Below are 23987 nucleotides of genomic sequence, written 5' to 3' on the forward strand. Positions count from 1 at the left end.
ATAATTTTAATTCAGATTTTTACAAAACAAGAGAGAGCAAAACCCCCCCCCCCCCCCCGGTAAATACAAAAAAAGAAGAAATAGATTAACGCCCGTCATAAACAAAGAACACATATACATGTCCCTTCAACCCAACCCGCAGAAACGACCCCCCCCACCCCGGGCTGCTGCTGCTGCCGGCCTTTTTCCCTATCGTTCTGCCAGGAAGTCCAGGAAAGGCTGCCACCGCCTGAAAAACCCCTGTACCGATCCCCTCAGGGCAAATTTCACCCTCTCCAATTTAATAAACCCCGCCATATCACTGATCCAGGCCTCCACGCTTGGGGGCCTCGCATCCTTCCACTGAAGAAGAATCCTCCGCCGGGCTACTAAGGACGGAAAGGCCAGGATGCCGGCCTCTTTCTCCTCCTGCACTCCCGGCTCCTCTGCAACGCTGAATATTGTGAGTCCCCAGCCTGGATTGACCCTGGATCCAACCACCCTCGACACTGTGCTTACTACCCCCTTCCAAAATTCCCCCACCGCTGGGCATGCCCAGACATATGGGCATGGTTCGCTGGGCTCCCCGAGCACCTAGTACACCTGTCCTCGCCCCCAAAGAATCTACTCATCCTCGTCCCGGTCATATGAGCCCTATGTAGCACCTCGAACTGTATGAGGCTAAGCCTCGCACAAGAAGAGGAGGAGTTTACTCATTCCAGAGCATCCACCCACGTCTCCTCCTCAATCTCCTCACCCAGCTCCTATTCCCATTTACCCTTCAGCTCCTCCACCGAGGCCTCGTCTACCTCCGGCATCACTTGGTACATGTCCGAAATCCTCCCCTCTCCAACCCACACCCCCGAGAGCATCCTGTCCTGGACCCCACGCGGGGGCAACAGAGGGAACCCCACCACCTGCCGTCTGGCAAACGCCCTTACCTGCATGTACCTAAAGATGTTTCCCGGGGGGAGCCCGAACTTCCCCCCTAACTCACCCAGGCTTGCAAACTCCCGTCTACAAACAGGTCCCTCAACCTCCTAACACCCACCCTGTGCCAACTCAAGAACCCGCCATCCATTCTCCCTGGAACAAACCGGTGGTTCCCCCGTATCGGGGACCCCATCGAGACCCCCACCTCCCTCCTGTGCCGTCTCCATTGCCCCCAAATTCTGAGGGTAGCCACCACCACCGGGCTCGTGGTATACCTCGTCGGAGGGAGCGGCAGCGGCGCCGTCACCAGCGCCTCCAGGCTCGTGTCCACACAGGACGCCATCTCCATCCTCTTCCATGCTGCCCCTGCCCCATCCATCACCCACTTACGCACCATCACTGCGTTGGCAGCCCAATCATACCCAGAGGTTGGGCAGCGCCAGCCCCCCCTATCCCTGCCCCGCTCCAGAAACACCCTTCTCACCCTCGGGGTCCCACGTGCCCACACAAACCCCGTAATGCTCCTGTTAACCCTCCTAAAAAAGGCCTTCAGGATAAGGATGGGAAGGCACTGGAACAGGAACAAAAACCTCGGGAGCACCGTCACCTTGACTGACTGCATCCTGCTCGCCAGCGACAGCGGCAACATGTCCCATCTTTTAAACTCCTCCTCCATTTGCTCCACCAGCCTTGTACGGTTAAGTTTGTGTAGGGCCCCCAGTTCCTGGCCACCTGAACTCCCAGGTACCTAAAGCTCCTCTCCACCCTTTTTAGTGGGAGCCTACCAATCCCTCCTCCGGGTCCCCCGGGTGCACGACGAACAGCTCGCTCTTCCCCAGGTTGAGCTTGTACCCTGAGAAGTCCCCAAATTCCCTGAGAATCTTCATCACCTCCGGCATTCCCCCCACCGGGTCCGCCACATTTAACAATAAGTCATCTGCATAAAGCGACACTCGGTGCTCCTCCCCACCCCGCACCAGTCCCCTCCAGTTCCTTGACTCCCTCAACGCCATGGCCAGGGGTTCGATTGCCAACGCAAAGAGCAGGGGGGACAAGGGACACCCCTGTCTCGTCCCTCGTTATAACTGGAAGTACTCCGATCTCCTCATATTCGTGCCCGCGCTCGCCATCGGGGCCTCATATAACAGCCTCACCCATCTGACAAACCCCCCCCCAACCCAAAACTCTCCAGCACCTCCCACAAGTACCCCCACTCAACCCTATCAAAGGCCTTCTCCGCGTCTAGCGCCACCACTATCTCCGCTTCCCCTGGCATCATTATAACATTCAAGAGCCTCCGTATGTTGGTGTTCAGCTGCCTCCCCTTCACGAACCCCGTCTGATCCTCGTGGATGACCCACGGCACACAGTCCTCTATCCTTGTGGCCAAGATCTTCGCCAACAGCTTGGCGTCTACATTTAACAGCGAGATCGGCATGTATGACCCACACTGCAGGGGGTCCTTGTCCCCCTTAAGGATCAAGGAAATCAGCGCCCGGGACATAGTCGGGGGCAAAGCCCCCCCCTCCCTTGCCTCGTTAAAGGTCCTAACCAACAGGGGGCCCAGAAGGTCTGCATACATTTTATAGAATTCGACCGGGAACCCATCCGGCCCCGGCGCCTTCCCCGACTGCATGCTCCCTATCCCTTTGACCAGCTCCTCCAGCTCAATCGGCGCCCCCAGTCCCTCCACCTGTCCCTCCTCCACCCTCGGGAATCTCAGCCGGTCCAAGAAGCGCCCCATCCCCCTCCCTCCGCTGGGGGTTCAGACCGATACAATTCCTCATAAAAGTCCCTGAAGACCCCATTGATGCCTACCCGCCTTCGCACCACATTCTCTCCCCTATTCTTAACTCCACCAATCTCTCTGGCCGCATCCCGCTTACGGAGCTGATGGGCCAGCATCCTACTCGCCTTTTCTCCATATTCATACACCGCTCCCTGTGCCTTCCTCCACTAAGCTTCCGCCTTTCTGGTGGTCAGCAGGTCGAACCTGGCCTGAAGACTACGCCGCTCCCTCAGCAATCCCTCCTCTGGAGCCTCCGCGTATCTCCTATCCACCCTCACCATCTCCCCGACCAGCCTCTCCCTCTCTCTCTGCTCTCTCCTCTCCCTACGGGCTCGGATGGAGATAAACTCCCCTCTGACCACCTCCTTCAATGCCTCCCAGACAATCCCCACTCGGACCTCCCCATTATCATTGGCCTCCAGGTACCTCTTGATACATCCTCGAACCTGCCCACCCACCTCATCGTCTGCCAGCAGCCCCACCTACAAGCGCCAGAGCGGGCGCTGGTGTCTCTCCTCCCCCTGCTCGAGGTCCACCCAGTGCTGGGCATGGTCAGAAATGGCTATCGCCAAATATTCGGCATCCTCCACCCTCGGAATCAGCGCCCTGCTCATAATTAAAAAATCGATCCGGGAATAATCCGGGAATAACTCCACATGGGAGAAGTATGAAAACTCCCTGGCCCTCGGCCTCGCAAACCTCCCAAGGATCCACCCCTCCCATCTGGTCCATGAACCCCCTCAGCACCTTAGCTGCCGCAGGCCTCCTACCCGTCCGGGACCTGGATCGATCCAATGGCGGATCCAGCACTGTATTGAAGTCCCCCCCCCCCATTATCAGCCCCCCCCCCCGTCTCCAGATCTGGAATGCGGCCCAACATGCGCCGCATAAAACCCGCATCGTCCCAGTTCGGGGCATAGACATTGACCAGCACCACCCGCTCCCCCTGCAGCTTGCTGCTCACCAACACATACCGCCCGCTGCTGTCCGCCACAACATTCAACGCCTCAAACGACACCCTCTTTCCCACCAGGATCGCCACCCCCTGATTTTTTTGCATCCAGCCCCGAATGAAACACTTGGCCTACCCCATCCCTTCCTCACTCTAACCTGGTCCGCCACCTTCAGGTGGGTCCCCTGAAGCATGGCCACATCCGCCTTCAGCCCCTTCAGGTGCATAAACACGCGGGCCCGTTTCACCGGCTCGCTATTTCTTCCTTGGATAGATTCCAGCATCTTCCCTACTACCGAAGTTAAGCTCACTGGCCTACAATTTCCCGCTCTCTGCCTACCTCCTTTTTTAAACAGTGGTGTCACGTTTGCTAATTTCTAATCCACCGCGACCACACCAGAGTCTAGTGAATTTTGGTAAATCATCACTAGTGCATCTGCAATTTCCCTAGCCATCTCTTTTAGCACTCTGGGATGCATTCCATCAGGGCCAGGAGACTTGTCTACCTTTAGCCCCATTAGCTTGCCCATTACTACCTCCTTAGTGATAACAATCCTCTCAAGGTCCTCACCTGTCATGGCCTCTTTTCCATCAGTCACTGGCATGTTATTTGTGTCTTCCACTGTGAAGACCGACCCAAAAAACCTGTTCAGTTCCTCAGCCATTTCCTCATCTCCCATTACTAAATCTCCCTTCTCATCCTCTAAAGGACCAATATATACCACAGCCACTCTTTTTTGTTTTGTATATTTGTGGAAACCTTTGCAATCTGTTTTTATATTCTGAGCAAGTTTACTCTCATACTCTATCTTACTCTTCTTTATAGCTTTTTTAGTAGCTTTCTGTTGCCCCCGAAAGATTTCCCAGTCCTCAAGTCTCCCACCAATCTTTGCCACTTTATATGCTTTTTCCTTCAATTTGATACTCTCCCTTATTTCCTTAGATATCCACGGTCGATTTTCCCTCTTTCTACCGTCCTTCCTTTTTGTCGGTATAAACCTTTGCTGAGCACTGTGAAAAATCGCTTGGTAGGTTCTCCACTGTTCCTCAACTGTTCCACCATAAAGTCTTTGCTCCCAGTCTACCTTAGCTAGTTCTTCTCTCATCCCATTGTAATCGCCTTTGTTTAAACACAAAACACTAGTATTTGATTTTACCTTCTCACCCTCCATCTGTATTTTAAATTCCAACATATTGTGATCGCTCCTTCCGAGAGGATCCCTAACTATGAGATCATGAATCAATCCTATCTCATTACACAGGACAAGTTCTAGGACCGCTTGTTCCCTCGTAGGTTCCATTACATACTGTTCTAGGAAACTATCGCGGATACATTCTATAAACTCCTCCTCATGGTTGCCTTGACCGACCTGGTTAAACCAATCGACATGTAGATTAAAAGCCCCCATGATCACTGCTGTACCATTTCTACATGCATCAGTTATTTCTTTGTTTATTGCCTGCCCCACCATAACATTGCTATTTGGTGGCCGATAGACTACTCCTATCAGTGACTTTTTCGCCTTACTATTCCTGATTTCCACCCAAATGGATTCAACCTTATCCTCCATAGCACCGATGTCATCCCTTACTGGGATGGTTTGGGATCTGGGATGGGGCTGGTTTACCCATCTGGGATGGGTACTGGGATGGGGCTGGTTTAGCTCACCAGGCTAAATCGCTGGCTTTTAAAGCAGACCAAGCAGGCCAGCAGCACGGTTCGATTCCCGTACCAGCCTCCCCGGACAGGCGCCGGAATGTGGCGACTAGGGGCTTTTCACAGTAACTTCATTGAAGCCTACTCGTGACAATAAGCGATTTTCATTTTCATTTCATACTATTGCCCGGATGTCATCCTTAAATAACAGAGCTACACCCTTACCATCCACTCTGTCCTTCCGAATAGTTTGATACCCTCGGATATTTAACTCCCAGCCGTGACCATCCTTTAACCATGTTTCAGTAATGGCCACTAAATCATAGTCATTCACGATGATTTGCGCCATCAACTCATTTACTTTATTCCGAATACTACGAGCATTCAGGTAAATGTTGGTTCACTTATGTTGGTTTTTTTTAACCTCTGTTTTGAATCTTAACATCTCCAGTTTTATTCCTTTTAGTATTACTGGGCCTATTCACCGAGCTCCCCTCAGTCACTGTAACTTGTACTGTCGCCCTTTTTGATTTTTGACTATGTCTTCTCTGCCTTGCACTTTCCCCCTTACTTCCTTTTGCTTCTGTCCCTGTTTTACTACCTTCCAACTTCCTGCATTGGTTCCCATCCCCCTGCCACATTAGTTTAAACCCTCCCCAACAGCTCTAGCAAACAAGGACATCGGTTCCAGTCCTGCCCAGGTGCAGACCGTCCGGTTTGTACTCGTCCCACCTCCCCCAGAACCGGTGCCAATGCCCCAGGAATTTGAATCCCTCCCTCTTGCACCATCTCTCGAGCCACACATTCATCCTATCTATCCTGACATTCCTACTCTGACTAGCTCGTGGCACTGGTAGCAATCCGGAGATTACTACTTTGAGGTCCTACTTTTTCGTTTAACTCCTAACTCCCTGAATTCAGCTTATAGGACCTCATCCCGTTTTTTATCTATATCGTTGGTGCCTATGTGCACCACGACAGCTGGCTGTTCACCCCCCCCCCCCCCCCCCCAGAAAGTCCTGCAGCCGCTCAGAGACATCCTTGACCCTTGCACCAGGGAGACAACATACCATCCTGGAGTCTCGATTGCATCCACAGAACCGCCTGTCTATTCCCCTTACGATCTAGTCCCCTATCACTATAGCCTTGCCATTTTTCTTCCTGCCCTGCTGCGCAGCAGAGCCAGCCACGGTGCCATGAACCTTGCTGCTGCCTTCCCCTGATGAGCCATCTCCCTCAACAGTATCCAAAGCGGTATATCTGTTTTGCAGGGAGATGACCGCAGGTGACACCTGCACTGCCTTCCTACTCTTGCTCTGTCTTTTGGTCACCCATTTGCTATCTCCCTCAGTAACTTTCACCTGCGGTGTGACCAACTCGCTAAACGTGCTATCCACGACCTCCTCAGCATCGCGGATGCTCCAAAGTGAGTCCATCCGCAGCTCCAGAGCCGTCAAGCGGTCTAACAGGAGCTGCAACTGAACACACTTCCTGCACGTGAAAGAGCCAGGGACAGTGGACGTGTCCCTGAGCTCCCACATCGCACACGAGGAGCATGACATGGGTCTGGAATCTCCTGCCGTGTCTTAAACCTTAGGTAAACTTATACAACTACAATTTCAAAATAAAAATAAATAAATTAGACAATGAAAAGAAAAACTACTTACCAGTCACTTACCAGGGTTTAAAAGCACCTCCGAAAAAGCACCTTCTCTCACTCTGCACCGAATTACCTAACTGCATCAAATTACCAAGTTGCAATTCCCACTCTGGATGTGGCTCATTCACTCAGGCTGTGTCTTCTTGACCTGCGCAAGCTTACTGAGTGCGTTTTCTGTCTGTCGTTTATACAGACCTCAGCTAACCGATGACTCAAACTACCTAAACTTCAAAGAGAAGAATACAATGTGCACCTTTGTGCCCCTAAACAGGCCTCAGGTGACTGACAGATAACTGCCTCTCAGCAATTAGGGTGAGGGCAGCTTCAGCCAATCAGACACTAAGCTACACACTGCACTTTTAACTGAAAAACAGCAGAATTAGATTTACCACTTACCTTTCCTGATTACCTCACTGCACCAAATTACCAAGTTGCAATTCCCACTCTGGATGTGCCTCACTCCGGCTGTGTCTCCTTGACTTGCGCAAGCTTACCGAGTGCACTTTCTGTCTGTCTTTTATGCAGACCTCAGCTAACCGATGACTCAAAACTACCTAAACTTCAAAGAGAAGAATACAATGTACACCTTTGTGCCCCTAAACAGGCCTCAGGTGACTGACAGATAACTGCCTCTCAGCAATTAGGGTGGGGGCAGCTTCAGCCAATAAGTTCTTTTTTTTCCAATTAAGGGGCAATTTTGCATGACCAATCCACCCACCCTGTACATCTTTTGGGTTGTGCGGGTGAGACCCACACAGAAACGGGAAGAATGTGCAGACTCCACACGGAAAGTAACCCGGGGCCAGGATCAAACCTGCGTCTCCAGCGCCATAAGGCAGCAGTGCGAACCACTGTGCTACCGTGCTGCCTGGGTGAGGGGTGATTTGACTAAAGCATACAAGATTAGAAACAGTCTCAACAAGGTGGATGTGGGGTCCAGATTAAGAGGCACTGTTTTAAAATTAAGGATCACCTTCTGAGGATAGAGCGGAGAAGAATTTTGTTCCCTCAGAGGGTTGTGGAACTCTGGAGCTCTCCGTCTCAGAAGATGGTGGAGGCAGGAGCAGAATATTTTGAAGGCCGGGGTAGAAAGATTCTTGTTCAGCAAGGAAATCAAAAGTTATTGGTGATAAACGGGAACTTGGAATTACAAAAAAAAGGCCAGCCATGGTCTTTTTGAATGGCAGAGCAGGCTTGATGGATTGAACGACCTACTTATGCGGCTATTTTGTATGTTTGTATGCTTCTGTACCCTGTGGTTAAGTATGTGCAAGCTCAGCCACCAAAGATATTCGGGCAAGAGCTGACTCCAGCAGTCTTTCCAGTTGCTGCACAAGAAATCACCCTGGGCAACCAACGTACGGGCTTGAGACAGTGAGGTAAATTACAGGACAATCCTGTCAAATCCAGGACGGATGATGACCTTGCCTCGAAGCCACACACCATCCTGACTTAGAACCACATTGTCGTTCCTTCACTGCTGCTGCTTCCAAATCCTGAAGCTCCCTCCCTAACGGCACTGTGCATCCAACTACACCAGATGGACTGCAGTGGTTCAAGAAAATGGCTCACCAGCACCTTCTCAATGACAATTAGCAATGGGGAATAAATGGCCAAGCCAGCGCTATCCCATCCTGTGAAAGAATAAAAGTGACTACACTTCAAAAGTACTTAATTGGCAGTAAAGGGCTTTGAGCAACTGGGTGGGCGTGAAAATCATTACAATTTTTATTGTGTGGATAAATGTGGTTCAATAACTGGAAATAATTTGAATTTCTCCCCTAAATAGCCTCCTGTAAACATCAGTTCTAACCATTATAATGAGGTAGGGTGGGTAGGGGGTAGGGTGGGTAGGGGGGGGGGGGGGGGGGGGTAGGAAGGGCCCTCATGCGTCTCTCTGGTTTATCAACATTTCTTCGATATGGTTGAAAATGGGCCATCCAGGCAGAGTTAGCCGGGGCCTCACTGACAACCTGCCGCCTCCGCCCAGAAAGCGCTCTCTGCCCAGAAAGCGCTCTCTGCCCAGAAAGCCCTCTCTGCCCAGAAAGCCGCCTCCGCCCAGAAAGCGCTCTCTGCCCAGAAAGCCCTCTCTGCCCAGAAAGCGCTCTCTGCCCAGAAAGCGCTCTCTGCCCAGAAAGCCCTCTCTGCCCAGAAAGCGCTCTCTGCCCAGAAAGCCCTCTCTGCCCAGAAAGCCCTCTCTGCCCAGAAAGCCCTCTCCGCCCAGAAAGCGCTCTCTGCCCAGAAAGCCCTCTCTGCCCAGAAAGCGCTCTCTGCCCAGAAAGCGCTCTCTGCCCAGAAAGCCCTCTCTGCCCAGAAAGCGCTCTCTGCCCAGAAAGCGCTCTCTGCCCAGAAAGCGCTCTCTGCCCAGAAAGCCCTCTCTGCCCAGAAAGCGCTCTCTGCCCAGAAAGCCCTCTCTGCCCAGAAAGCGCTCTCTGCCCAGAAAGCCCTCTCCGCCCAGAAAGCGCTCTCTGCCCAGAAAGCCCTCTCTGCCCAGAAAGCCCTCTCTGCCCAGAAAGCCCTCTCTGCCCAGAAAGCCCTCTCTGCCCAGAAAGCCCTCTCTGCCCAGAAAGCCCTCTCTGCCCAGAAAGCCCTCTCTGCCCAGAAAGCCCTCTCTGCCCAGAAAGCCCTCTCCGCCCAGAAAGCCCTCTCCGCCCAGAAAGCCCTCTCTGCCCAGAAAGCGCTCTCCGCCCGGAAAGCCCTCTCTGCCCAGAAAGCCCTCTCTGCCCAGAAAGCCCTCTCTGCCCAGAAAGCGCTCTCTGCCCAGAAAGCCCTCTCTGCCCAGAAAGCCCTCTCTGCCCAGAAAGCCCTCTCTGCCCAGAAAGCCCTCTCTGCCCAGAAAGCCCTCTCTGCCCAGAAAGCGCTCTCCGCCCGGAAAGCCCTCTCTGCCCAGAAAGCCCTCTCTGCCCAGAAAGCCCTCTCTGCCCAGAAAGCCCTCTCTGCCCAGAAAGCGCTCTCTGCCCAGAAAGCCCTCTCTGCCCAGAAAGTGCTCTCTGCCCAGAAAGCCCTCTCTGCCCAGAAAGCGCTCTCTGCCCAGAAAGCCCTCTCTGCCCAGAAAGCGCTCTCTGCCCAGAAAGCCCTCTCTGCCCAGAAAGCGCTCTCTGCCCAGAAAGCCCTCTCTGCCCAGAAAGCCCTCTCTGCCCAGAAAGTGCTCTCTGCCCAGAAAGCCCTCTCTGCCCAGAAAGTGCTCTCTGCCCAGAAAGCCCTCTCTGCCCAGAAAGTGCTCTCTGCCCAGAAAGCCCTCTCTGCCCAGAAAGCGCTCTCTGCCCAGAAAGCCCTCTCTGCCCAGAAAGCGCTCTCTGCCCAGAAAGCCCTCTCTGCCCAGAAAGCCCTCTCTGCCCAGAAAGCGCTCTCTGCCCAGAAAGCCCTCTCTGCCCAGAAAGTGCTCTCTGCCCAGAAAGCCCTCTCTGCCCAGAAAGTGCTCTCTGCCCAGAAAGCCCTCTCTGCCCAGAAAGCCCTCTCTGCCCAGAAAGTGCTCTCTGCCCAGAAAGCGCTCTCTGCCCAGAAAGCCCTCTCTGCCCAGAAAGTGCTCTCTGCCCAGAAAGCGCTCTCTGCCCAGAAAGCCCTCTCTGCCCAGAAAGTGCTCTCTGCCCAGAAAGTGCTCTCTGCCCAGAAAGCCCTCTCTGCCCAGAAAGCGCTCTCTGCCCAGAAAGCCCTCTCTGCCCAGAAAGTGCTCTCTGCCCAGAAAGCCCTCTCTGCCCAGAAAGTGCTCTCTGCCCAGAAAGCCCTCTCTGCCCAGAAAGCCCTCTCTGCCCAGAAAGTGCTCTCTGCCCAGAAAGCGCTCTCTGCCCAGAAAGCCCTCTCTGCCCAGAAAGTGCTCTCTGCCCAGAAAGCCCTCTCCGCCCAGAAAGCGCTCTCTGCCCAGAAAGCGCTCTCTGCCCAGAAAGCCCTCTCTGCCCAGAAAGTGCTCTCTGCCCAGAAAGCGCTCTCTGCCCAGAAAGCCCTCTCTGCCCAGAAAGTGCTCTCTGCCCAGAAAGTGCTCTCTGCCCAGAAAGTGCTCTCTGCCCAGAAAGCGCTCTCTGCCCAGAAAGCGCTCTCTGCCCAGAAAGCCCTCTCTGCCCAGAAAGTGCTCTCTGCCCAGAAAGCGCTCTCTGCCCAGAAAGCCCTCTCTGCCCAGAAAGTGCTCTCTGCCCAGAAAGTGCTCTCTGCCAGCTACAGTCACTGAAGAAGCCTCTTGTCATAGAGACGCGGGCGGGGGGGGGGGGGGCGGGAGCGCGCGGGCTGGAGGCGGCGGGGCTGGAGGCGGGGGGGCGGGGCTGGAGGCGGGGGCGCGCGGGGGGGCGGGGGCGCGCGGGGGGGGCGGGGGCGCGCGGGGGGGCGGGGGACGCGGGGCTGGAGGCGGGGGCGGGGCTGGAGGCGGGGGGGGCGGGGGACGCGGGGCTGGAGGCGGGGGGGGTCGGGGCGGGGCGGGGCGGGGGGGGGCGGGGCGCGAGGGGGCGGGGCTGGAGGCGGTGGGGGCGCGGGGGGCGGGGCTGGGGGGGGGGGGCGGGGGGGCGGGGGGGGGGGGGGGGCGGGGGGGGGGGGGCGGGCTGGAGGCGGGCTGGAGGCGGGCGGGCGGGGCGGGCTGGAGGCGGGGGGGCGGGGGCGCGCGGGGGCGGGGCTGGAGGCTGGGGCGGGGGGGCGGGGCTGGAGGCGGGGGGTCGGGGCGGGGCTGGAGGCGGGGGCGGGGCGGCGGGCGGGGGGGCTGGGGCTGGGGCGGGGGCGCGCGGGGGGGGCGGGGCGGGGGCGCGCGGGGGGGGGGGCGGGGCGGGGGGCGCGGGGGGGGGGCGGGGGGCGCGGGGGGCGGGGCGGCTGGAGGCGGGGGGTCGGGGCGGGCTGGCGGCGGGGGGGGCGGGGGGGCGGGGGGGGGTCGGGGCGGGGCTGGAGGCGGGGTCGGGGCGGGGCTGGAGGCGGTGGGGTCGGGGCGGGGCTGGAGGCGGGGCGCGAGGGGGCGGGGTGGAGGCGGGGCGCGCGGGGCTGGAGGCGGGGGGGCTGGGGCGGGGGCGCGCGGGGGGGGCGGGGCGGGGGCGCGCGGGGGGGGCGGGGCTGGGGGCGGGGGCGCGCGGGGGGCGGGGCTGGAGGCGGGGCCGCGCGGGGCGGGGCGGGAGGCGGTTGTCCGGCGCTGACGGACCGGGCGGGAGGATCGGGGCGGCGAAGGTAACCTGGCCGCAGGGACGGAGAGGGAAAGCCGCTCTACACCGGCCCGAGGCCCAGAATCCACCCGGAGTTACCCTGAGACCCCCCCACAGTGTGGGGGACCCCCCCTCACCCCCACAGTGTGGGGGACCCCCCTCACCCCCACAGTGTGGGGCCTCACCCCCACAGTGTGGGGACCCCCCTCTAACCCCCACACATCACCCCCTCAGTGTGGGGACCCCCCCTCACCCCCACAGTGTGGGGCCACCCTCCCTAACCCCCAGAATCACAGTGTGGGGGTCACCCCCTCACCCCCATAATGTGGCGATCACCCCCACAGTGTGGGGATCACCCCCCCTAACCGCCACAATGTGGGGATCACCCCCTCAAACCCCCACAGTGTGGGGATCTCCCCTCACCCCCATAGTGTGGGGCCACCCTCCCTAACCCCCAGAATCACAGTGTGGGGGTCACCCTCCTAACACCCAGAATCAGTGTGGGGATCACCCCATAACCCCCAGAATCACATTGTGGGGATCACCCTCCCTAAGCCCCAGAATCACAGTTTGGGGACCCTCCCTAACCCCCAGAATCACAGTGTGGGGACCCTCACCCATCCCCAGAATCAGTGTGGGGATCACTCCCTAACCCCCAGTATCACATTGTGGGATCACCCCCAGAATCACAGTGTAGGGATCACACCTTCACCACCAGAATCACAGTGTGGGGACCCTCCGTTACCCCCAGAATCACAGTATGGAGATCACCCCCAGAATCACAGCGTGGAGACCACCCCCTCGCCCCCAGAATCACAGCGTGGCGATCACCCCCTCGCCCCCAGAATCCCAGCGTGGAGATCACCCCCTCGCCCCCAGAATCACAGCGTGGAGACCACCCCCTCGCCCCCAGAATCACAGCGTGGAGACCACCCCCTCGCCCCCAGAATCACAGCGTGGAGACCACCCCCTCGCCCCCAGAATCACAGCGTGGAGACCACCCCCTCGCCCCCAGAATCACAGCGTGGAGACCACCCCCTCGCCCCCAGAATCACAGCGTGGAGACCACCCCCAGAATCACAGCGTGGAGACCACCCCCAGAATCACAGCGTGGAGACCACCCCCAGAATCACAGCGTGGAGACCACCCCCAGAATCACAGTGTGGAGACCACCCCCAGAATCACAGCGTGGAGACCACCCCCAGAATCACAGCGTGGAGACCACCCCCAGAATCACAGCGTGGAGACCACCCCCAGAATCACAGCGTGGAGACCACCCCCAGAATCACAGCGTGGAGACCACCCCCAGAATCACAGCGTGGAGACCACCCCCAGAATCACAGCGTGGAGACCACCCCCAGAATCACAGCGTGGAGACCACCCCCAGAATCACAGCGTGGAGACCACCCCCAGAATCACAGCGTGGAGACCACCCCCAGAATCACAGCGTGGGGACCACCCCCAGAATCACAGCGTGGGGATCACCCCCAGAATCACAGCGTGGGGATCACCCCCAGAATCACAGCGTGGGGATCACCCCCAGAATCACAGCGAGGGGATCACCCCCAGAATCACAGCGTGGGGATCACCCCCAGAATCACAGCGTGGGGATCACCCCCAGAATCACAGCGTGGGGATCACCCCCAGAATCACAGCGCGGGGATCACCCCCAGAATCACAGTGTGGGGATCACCCCCAGAATCACAGCGTGGGGATCACCCCCAGAATCACAGCGTGGGGATCACCCCCAGAATCACAACATGGGGATCACCCCCAGAATCACAGCGTGGGGATCACCCCCAGAATCACAGTGTGGGGATCCCTCCCTCACCCCCAGAATAACAGTGTGGGGATCACCCCCTATCCCCCATAATCACAGAGTGGGGATCCCTCCCTCACCCCCAGAATAACAGTGTGGGGATCACCCCCTAACCCCCAGAATCACAGTGTGGAGACCCTCCGTCACCCCCAGAATCACAGTGTGGGGATCCCTTTCTAACCCCCGAATCACAGTGTGGGGATCGCACCCTCATCCCCAGGATCACACAGTGTGGGGACCGTCCCTCACACCCAGAATCACAGTCTGGTCACGATCCTTCTGTAACCTGCAGAATCACAGTGTGGGGAAGCACAGGGGGAGGCCGCTCGGCCTCTCCTGCCCATGCCAGCTCTGCTCCAGCCCCACCAGAATCCTGTACATATTTTTATGGTCAGCTATACAAATCCCTTTTGAAAAGCACCCTCAGCTGCTCAGGCAGTGCATTCTAGATCCCAGTCACTCACTGTGTAAATCCATACAGTGCAGGAGGAGGCCCATCGAGTCTGCACCGACCCTCTGAAAGGACACCCTACCCACCCCCACCGTAACCCCATTAACCGGCACAACTTTGCACTGTGGGCGGAAACCCGCTGACCCATTGACTACTGACCTGAAACGACTGAATGTGGAAATTGTTTTTGCTTCAAAATTACTTTCCTGTGTCTTTACAGTGGATATTGGGCAAATCCTTGGTGTTCATTTAGCTACCCGGCTCAAGCTCGGAATCCAATGATTGTGGAAGTACCCACTGTTGCTGCAATGTGCACTCGCAAAGAATTTCAAGACATTTGAATACAACATTTAATGAAATGAAAATGAAAATCGCTTATTGTCACAAGTAGGCTTCAATGAAGTTACTGTGAAAAGCCCCTAGTCGCCACATTCCGGCGCCTGTCCGGGGAGGCTGGTACGGGAATCGAACCGTGCTGCTGGCCTGCTTGGTCTGCTGTAAAAGCCAGCGATTTAGCCGAGTGAGCGAAACCAGCCCCTGTATATCATTGCTGTATATTGCTGTATATCAGCCTCCTCTCCCCCCCACTTGCACACACCCAATTAATAATAAAAAGTAATCGCTTATTGTCACAAGTAGGCTTCAATTAAATCTAAATCAGTGCTTATATGCAACTAATAATCATATGTTACAGATATATGAAGACATTGTTTAGATCCAGCTACTCTACAGTATCAATACATAAAGATGCAAAGGCACTAACTCACTGAGTCACAACATGGAGATATTATTTAGATGGACTGGTAAGTATGAATTTTTTTTAAAAGATAAATCCCAGGGCGGCACGGTGGCGCACTGGTTAGCACTGCTGCCTCACGGCGCCGAGCACCCAGGTTCAATCCCGGCCCCCTGTCCTTGTGGAGTTTGCACATTCTCCCCGTGTCTGCGTGGGTCTCACTCCCACAACTCAAAGATGTGCAGGTTATGTGGATTGGCCACGCTAAATTGTCCCTTAATTGGAAAAATTGAAAAAAAAAGATAAATCCCAAAAGTGCTGAACATTATTTGCTTAGAATTTGATTTGTATGGGAAAAGAGTTATTGCTGTTTGTTGTGAATGTATTGCAAATCAAAGATGTTGCCCTGTGGATGGGACCAGTTACCTTTTGGTGGCAGTGGTGTGCAGAAAAGCAGAGACAAAGGGGAAGAAATAAATAGCTAACTTCATCAGAATGTGATCCGTGCCAACCATCAACAAATCTTAAAAACAGCATAGTAAAGGTACACTTAATTGCATTTAATCTATATTTTTTTTTAATATGGGAGGTTTCTGACAGACTTTGCCATACATTTTCATTTGTCCATATTTATCCAATTATTACAAAAAAAAAATTAATTGCAGAAATCTTGCCCATTTATTTTAGTACAATGATTTAAAACAAAGACTACAAAGTGTGCAGAATTTTGGGATTCTGTTTGACGCTATTTTATCTTTTTTATTTTGTTTGTGCATCGTTACTGGGCCAAACCATGGCTTTTTTGATGGCTAGGTGAAGTTCATAAAGATTAATCAGCATTTGCTCCTCGTGATGTGAGTCATTCGGCGGAATTCTCCAAATTTGAGACTTAAGTGCAATAGGCGGCTCTGGCAGTGCCAGAATGGTGAATCCTGCACCAACCTCAGTACTCGGAACCTCAGATTATGCACAGGTGTGTTCTGGTGGGCCGGCAGCTGATTTGTCCATCCGCACTCAGCTGGTGGGTTGAAGGTCCTGGTGCCATATTTAAACACCTCCAGCACACTTGTATCACTCTCTAACCCACCAGCTTCACCAGACTGTAATTGATGTTCGGGACCCAGGTAAAAGGCAGGTGCCATCAAGGAGAAAGCAGCTCCCAGCGCCAGAGACATCCAGGCCCTTATTCGGGGAGTTTGGGCCCATGGCATGTCCTCTACTCCAGGGACAGCTCAAAGAAGCACACCAACGTCACCTCTCTGGGTTGGGAGGCGATTGCCTAGGAGGTGGTACAGTGGTATTGTTGTTGGACTACTAATCCAGAGACCCAGGATAATAATTTGGGGACCTGGTTTGAATCCCATCATGGCACGTGATGGTATTTAAACTCAATAAAATACCTGGAATTAAAAATCTAATGATGATGAAAACCATTGTGGTAAAAACCCATCTGGTTCATTAATGTCCTTTAGGGAAGGAAATCTGTCATCCTTACCCGGTCTGGCCTACACGTGACTCCAGACCTACAGTTAACTTTTAAGTCTCCTCTGAAATGGCCCAGCAAGCCACTCCGTTGTATTCAACCACTACAAAAATCCAAAAAGGGATGAAACCGAACAGACCACCCGGCATCGAAACAGGCACCGGAAACGACAATGGCAAACCCAGCTCTGTCGACCCTCTAAAGTCCTCCTTCCTAACATCTGGGGGCTTGTGCCAAAGTTGGGAGAGCTGTCTCACAGACTAGTTAAGCAACAACCCGACATAGACATGCTCACAGAATCATATCTTACTGACAATGTCCCAGAAATCTCTTTCCTGGGTATGTTCTGTCTCACCAGCAGGGCAGTCCCAGCAGAGATGGTGGCACAGTGAAATACAGTCGGGAGGGAGTTGCCCTGTGAGTCCTTAACATTAATTCTGGATCACATGAAGACTCATGGCTTCAGGTTAAACATGGGCAAGGAAATCTGCTGATAACCATGTAGCGGCCACCATCAGTTGATGAATCAGTACTCCTCCATGTTGAACACCACTTGGAGGAAGCACTGAGGGTGGCGAGGGCACAAAATATTCTCTGGGTGGGGGACTTCAATGTCCATCACCAAGAATGGCTCGATAGTGCCACCACAGACCGAGCTGGCCGGGTCCTAAAGGACATAGCTGCTAAACTGGACTGCAGCAGGTCATAAGGGATCCAACAAGAGAGAAAAAAATACTTGACCACATCCTCACCAATCTGCATGCTGCCGATGCATCTGTGCATGGCAGTATCGGTCGAAGTGACCACCGCATAGTCCTCGTGGAGAAAGTCCCGTCTTCACATTGAGGATACCCTCCATCGTGTTGTGTGGCACTATCATGGTGCAAAATGGGATAGACTTTGAACAAATCTAGCAACTCAAGACTAGGCTTCTATGAGGTGCTGTGGGCCATTAGCAGCAGCAGAATTGTATTCAACTACAATCTCCAACCTCATGGCCCGGCATATTCCCCACTCTACCATTACCACCAAGCCAGGGAGAGGATCAACCCTGGTTCAATGAAGAGTGCAGGAGAGCATTCCAGGAGCAACATCAGGCATACCGAAAAATGAGGTGTGAACTTGGAGAAGCTGCAACACAGGACTACATGTGTGCCAAACAGCATAAGCAGTAAGTAATAGAGCTAAGTGATTCCACAATGAATGCATCAGATCTAACCTCTGTCGTCTTGCCACATCCAGTCGTGAATAGTGGTGGGCAATTAAACAACTCACTGGAGGAGGTGGCTCCACAAGTATCCCCATCTTCAATGATAGAGGAGTCCAGCACATATGTGCAAAAGACAAGGCTGAGACATTTGCAACAATCTTCAGCCAGAAGTGCTGAGTGGATGACCCATCTCAGTCTCCTCCGAAGGTCCCCAGCATCACAGATGTCTGTCTTCAGCCAATACAATTCACCCCATGTGATATCAAGATATGGCTGAAGGCAGTGGATACTGCAAAGGCTATGGGCCCTGACAATATCCCAGCAATAGTACTCCAGAACTGGCTGCACCCCTAGTCAAGCTGTTCCAGTACAGCACTGTGGAATTTTCTGCATTTCACTGGATGTGCAGCTTCAACAACACTCAAGAAACCCGGCATCATCCAGGCAAAGCAGCCCGCTTGATTGCTCCCCACTTCCACAAATGTTCACCGATGAACAGTAGCAGCCGTGTGTACCATCTACAATATGCACTACAGTAACTCACCAAGGTTCCTTGGACAGCACCTTCCAAACCCACGACTACTACCATCTAGAAGGACAAGAGCAGCAGATACCTGGGAACCCCATCACCTGTGTCAAGTAATGGATTAAAAGACATTCCAATTAGTTGTCTCATTTATGTTAAGCATCAATAATTGACACTGATATGTAAAGGGACTTCAGATGCCCCTTGTGTCAGGTGGTGTGATGTTAAAAGTTTTGTGCAAAGTCTGTTGAATGAATTAAAAGGTGTTTTGTGTAAAAGCAGCAGGACCTTTGACTCGTTATACTACAGCAGCTAAACGTCTAACAACCTGGAGGTTCCACTCCAAGTCACTCACCACCCTGACTTGGAAATATATTGCTGTTCCTTTCCTGTCGCAGGGGCAAAATCCTGGAACTGCTTCCCGAACAGCACAGTGGGTGTACCTATACCACAAGGACTACAGCAGTTCAAGAAGGCAACTCATCATCACCTTCTTAAGGGCAACTAGGGATGGCAATAAATGCTGGCCTAACCAGTGACACCCATATCCCGTAGATTCATTATATTTTCAAAAAAGGTCAGTTCGGCTGTCACCAGCCCATGAAGCGCCATCCAGTTCAGGAAGCGAATGAACATGTACGTGCCCAACTGGGATGACATGGAATTTGTAAAGGAAAACCATGGCGGAAATCCCCAAAATAGACACCCACAGACTAATCATGGGGGGGGCGGGGGGGGGGCCTTCCACTGTGTACAGGACCCACTGACAGGCAGGTCAAGCCTCAAAACGGCAAAAGCGGCAGGTATAGTGAGAGAACTGATGATATTTATAGAGCAGGTGAAGGCGGTGGACCCATGGAGGTTCATCCATCCAGGTGAGAAGGAATTTACTTTTTTTCGCAAGGGCACAAGGTATACACCCGCATCGACTTCTTTGTAGTGGGGAAATCGGTGCTTCCAGGGATAATAAGAGCGGAATATTCTGCGATCGTAATGTCCGACCACGCTCCACATTACATGGATGTGAGTTTGGAGATGGGTCGTGCCCAACGCTCCACATGGAGGTTGGACACGACCCTCCTGGCCAACATGGTCTTCTGCCAGAAAGTATCACAGGCCATAGGTGAGTATTTTACAAACAATCGGAACGGGGACACCTGACCCTCCACATTCTGGGAGGTGCTGAGGCTGTGATTAGAGAAGAAATTATCGCCTATATGGCGCGCAGGGACAGGGAAGAGTGGCAGCTGGGCAACAACTGATCGACTCCATTCTGCAGGTCGACAGAATATACTCTGAGGCCCCTACCATAGAACTTCTGGCGGAGATGGAAAAGCTACAAATCGACTTTAACCTGTTATCTACCAGGAAGGCAAAGCACAAACTCCGCAAAGCACAAACTCCGCCAGACAAGGGGGACCTTCTGCCAACAGAGAGACAAGGCTACTCGCCTGCTGGCTCACCAGCTGAGAAAGCAGGCAGCCACAAGGGAAATAGCGCAGATGAAGGATAGCAAAGGCGGATTGGTAGCTGAACCAAAAAAAGGTGAACAAAGCACTCAAGGCCTTCATCCCTGTCGTTGGGGATGATTAGAGGAAGGGGCTAGAAACACCGCTGGAACTGGGAGGGCATCAGTTCCTTGCAGACGGGAAAGGCACTGGGCCCTATGGAGTCCCAGCGGACTTCTACAAAATATTTGCAAGAGCACTGGTCCCGCACTTGCTGAAGATGTTTGCAGACTCGCGAGCAAGGGGCACCCTGCCTCCAACACTAACACAAGCCACCGTATCGCTGATACTAAAGGAAAACAAAGACCCAACGGGATGCAGATCATGCAGATCCATTTCGTTGCTTAATGTGGTTGCGAAAATAATCTCAAATATCCTGGGTAAGCAGCTGAAGAACTGCGAAACAGGTGTTCACAGAGGACCAGACGGGCTTCATTAAGAGTAGATAGCTAACAGCGAACATCAGGCAACTGTTAAACGTGATAATGACTCCACCAGGAAGAGAAACCCGAGGTGATCATCTCCCTGGATGCAGTGAAGGCCTTCAACAGTCGAGTGGAAGTACCTCATTGAGGTACTTGAGCGGTTTCATTTGTGAAACTCCTGTTCAATGCCCCCAATGTGAGACCAATGCCACCATCTCTGAATACTTCCAGCTGCTCAGGTGGACAAGGCAGGCTGCCTGCTCCTATTTGCTCTGGCAACCGAACCGCTGCCGATTGCCTTCAGAGCGGTGAGAAGCTAGAAGGGAATCCGAAGAGGAGGCAGAGAGCATAGAGTCTCACTCTATGCAAATGGCCTGCTCCTCTACATCCTGGACCCGCAAAGCGACATAGAAGAGATCATGAAGCTCCTGAGAGAGTTTGGAGCTTTCTCGAGCTATAAGGTCAACCTGAACAAGAGTGAAGTCTTCCCCATGAACCCAAAAAGTTCGAAGGGCAGAGCTGGAGGGACTATCATTCAAACTAGCGCAAAGCAAAATCCACTGTCTGGGGATCCAGATTGCCCACGACTGGAAATGGATCCACTGTGGAACCTGGCCAGTCTGGCGGAGGAAGCTAAAAAGGACCTACAGAGATGGGACACGGTCCCACTGAGGATCAGAGGAGGGCTTCCACAAACCGTGGAAACCACTTAGCATTGTGGGCACCCCCGCGCTGCCAGTGAAATCCCGGGTGTGGATGTCCTGCCGGCGCAACGGAGACCCCGCCCCTTGCATATTGTACCCGACCCACATAACCTTGTCTGTTGTACAGTGTAGAAAATGAATAGCTTCAATAAAAATATTTAAAAAAAGAATTGGTGCAGGTTTGCCGCCTTGAGTCCCCAAGATTGCATTACTGTCTTCCACTATCTAGCTTTATAACATTTTGATGTGATCCTATTGAGTTGTACTGATCCCTTTCAAAGCGCTACATTCGAAACCTGGTTTGTTCTTACTTCCTGGACAACAAATTCTGAGTCCTGTGTAATTGACCTGTACTTTGTCCACTGTAGTTGCCCCAACAAGTGATACGCATTCCAAGAAGGAGCTGAGAGACCAGCTCATGGTCCTTCCACACTTCATATCCCTCCATGACAGAGATAATCTTACTTTCAATTTAGAATCATGCTATTTTACCTGAGTGTCTATACGTTGGTGCTGCCTCTCCCAGGCCAATACTCCCAGTATCGAGGCACTAGTCACATTCGACCAGCAGCAATGGGTGGGCCGCATGCCCGATTATATTATTCTAAAAACAAGTGCTGTACTCTGAGCTCTCCAATGGCAAGCGATGATTAGGAAAGCAGAGGAAACACAACAAGGACACTCTGAAAGCCTTGCTAAATAAATGCAACATCTTGCTTGCCTTAGAAAGCGCAAACTGGAGAAAAGGCATCTGTGATGGCGCCAGTTATCTCTAGCGTCATAGGGTCGAGCACATGGAACTCAAGTGTAAACAGCGGAAGGAGAGCACAGAATCCAGAGTGTCCCAGCCACCCACTCCATCAAACACCACCTGCCAAACCTGTGGCACAGTCTACGAATCCACAATTGGACTATTCACCGCCGCATAATCCACCTTCCTGAAGTGGAAGCAAGGCATCCTTAATGCTGAGGGACTGCCCAAGAGAAGAGAGCTGCCCCTTTTAATATAGGACGGAGTGGGACCCTCACTGTCCATGTGCTCCGATTCATCTGGAGCCGTACCGCACCCCCGCCACCTGAACCCATATTCCACAAGGTGCCCTTGGCTCACTGATCCCCCCCCCCCCCCCCCCCCCCCAAAACCACCATCAGAACTATACAAAGCCCGCCACACCCTGGGACATCAACTGTAGGACAACTCTGCCCACTAAGCTGTGCATTTTTCCTTTGAAGCACACAGCCGTTGCCGTTTTCTGCAGCTGTGGTACACCATGCTTCCAGTGTTTGTTCCGGCTGTATGTCTTTCTTTGAGTTAAGACTGAAGCCCACATAGTCTCTGGACTGCCTTTCATCTATTACTCCTTTCCATTGTGCTGCAGGAATGCCCATACTCTGACTCCTGTCTACCAGCTCTTGAACTTAAACGGGAGCCTTCAGATCATTCCCGTTTTCAAAGAGGACTATGACCAACAGTGATCTTCACAAAGCACTGCAGCCTCGACCTGTTTAGTGTCCAAGTGATACATCTCTAACACACCCATCCCATAAACTGTAGTCTGCATGTATACCCTTCCAGTAGTACATGTGCCAGCTCTTAGACTTCTTTGTTTGTCTGAGTGCCATGCAGCCTTGTCAGGATCCAGCTTCGATATCGCGCTTGGGACGAAGAGGATCAAAGGATATGGGGAGAAAGCGGGATTAGGCTATTGAGTTGATTGATCAGTCATGACCATAATGATTGGCGGAGCCGGCTTGAAGGGTGAATGGACTACACCTGCTTCTGTTTTTTATGTTTCTTTTTTTTCAGCCTCTATCTTCCATTGTTCGTCTTCTTCATACACTTCCTTGACCCTCTCCCTGCCATTGTGAGCCCATGCCCTTCCTCACTCCTCTCCTTGCACAGCCCTCCTTTCACATTGCCCCCCCTGGCTTTTTCTGCCCTTGGTCCTCGGATCATTGCTGCAGTGGTTGCATGAGTATCGCAGCACAGTGCTGTCCGGATAGACACTGGTGTCTGGTTCCAGGGGGAAGGAGACCCCTGTACTCCCCAACATCAGGTGCAGCACCAATTTGAGTTGGTGGCACAGGAGGGTCCCTGGGTCCAGCAGCACGGTGCTGTCCATGAAGACCAAATTGACATGGAGATGGAGGGCAAGCCCCAATGTGCCCCGACAGGCTTGTGTACAGCGCATCAGGTGCAGCGCAGCACTATGGCAGGCAGGCTTTGCATGTTGCACTCACTTCGAAGTCTGGCAAACGGATCCGTCTTGTGCATGGCACTTTTTAGCATTCGGGTTGACGCTGACGTAATTTCCCGCTTGCTGACGCAAGATTGGAAGCCTGACCGGATTCCGGTGGGCAGCTGTTTCAATGAGCATTCATGAGATGCAGATTAATATCTACAGGAAGACAACCCATCGTTAATCTGCCATTGGGAAATTACAACATGATTTTATGCCAGCAGATATCCAACATTTAGGCACTCACCAGATTCTCCATGCACGCTTGCCACCAAGCACACCATGGTGTGTTGGGAGAATTCCGCCCATTGTTTGTAACGCTCCACAGCTGCAGCCTGGATGGCCTTGCCGACCCCACTGATATTGGGTGGCTGCACAGAGGCCTTGTCCAGCCCGGGAATGATTTAAAAGAGCCTGTTGTTGCTGTGGGAGATCAAACCTGGGTGAGCGAGCAGCGCGGTATAAGATTTTGTTTTTAAATTTAGAGTATCCAATTAATTTTTTCCAATTAAGGGGCAATTTAGCATGGCCAGTCCACCTCCCCTGCACATCTTTAGGTTGTGGGGGCAAGACCCACGCAAACACGGGGAGAATGTGCAAACTCCGCATGGACAGTGACCCAGAGCCCAGATCGAACCTGGGACCTCATTGCCGTGAGGCAGCAGCGCTAACCCACTGCACCATCATGCTGCCCTGCAGCCGGTATAAGATGAGAGAGTGACTTCTTCTGGATGTTTTTTCCTGTCAATCCTTCTGCCATTGGTCCTCAGCTTTTATTCTGGCGTGGTGAGTTTAAAAATATGCGTT

At 53.5% G+C, this 23987-nt stretch overlaps 1 protein-coding gene across 2 annotated transcripts in view; it reads left to right on the forward strand.

The window, feature by feature from the left end:
• The first annotated feature begins 12043 nt into the window (after positions 1-12043).
• The window catches only part of LOC119978671 (acidic mammalian chitinase-like), a 58297-nt gene continuing 46353 nt past the window's right edge, over positions 12044-23987 (forward strand). For both annotated transcript variants that reach the window (XM_038820459.1, XM_038820460.1), the window contains exons 1-2: positions 12044-12103; positions 15043-15151. In XM_038820459.1, coding sequence (XP_038676387.1) covers positions 15127-15151 — 25 coding nt within the window. In that variant the 5' untranslated portion in view covers positions 12044-12103; positions 15043-15126. The remainder of the gene's footprint in view (positions 12104-15042; positions 15152-23987) is intronic.

This window comes from Scyliorhinus canicula, chromosome 15 (genome assembly GCF_902713615.1).
Source record: "Scyliorhinus canicula chromosome 15, sScyCan1.1, whole genome shotgun sequence".
Classification (NCBI taxonomy): domain Eukaryota; kingdom Metazoa; phylum Chordata; class Chondrichthyes; order Carcharhiniformes; family Scyliorhinidae; genus Scyliorhinus; species Scyliorhinus canicula.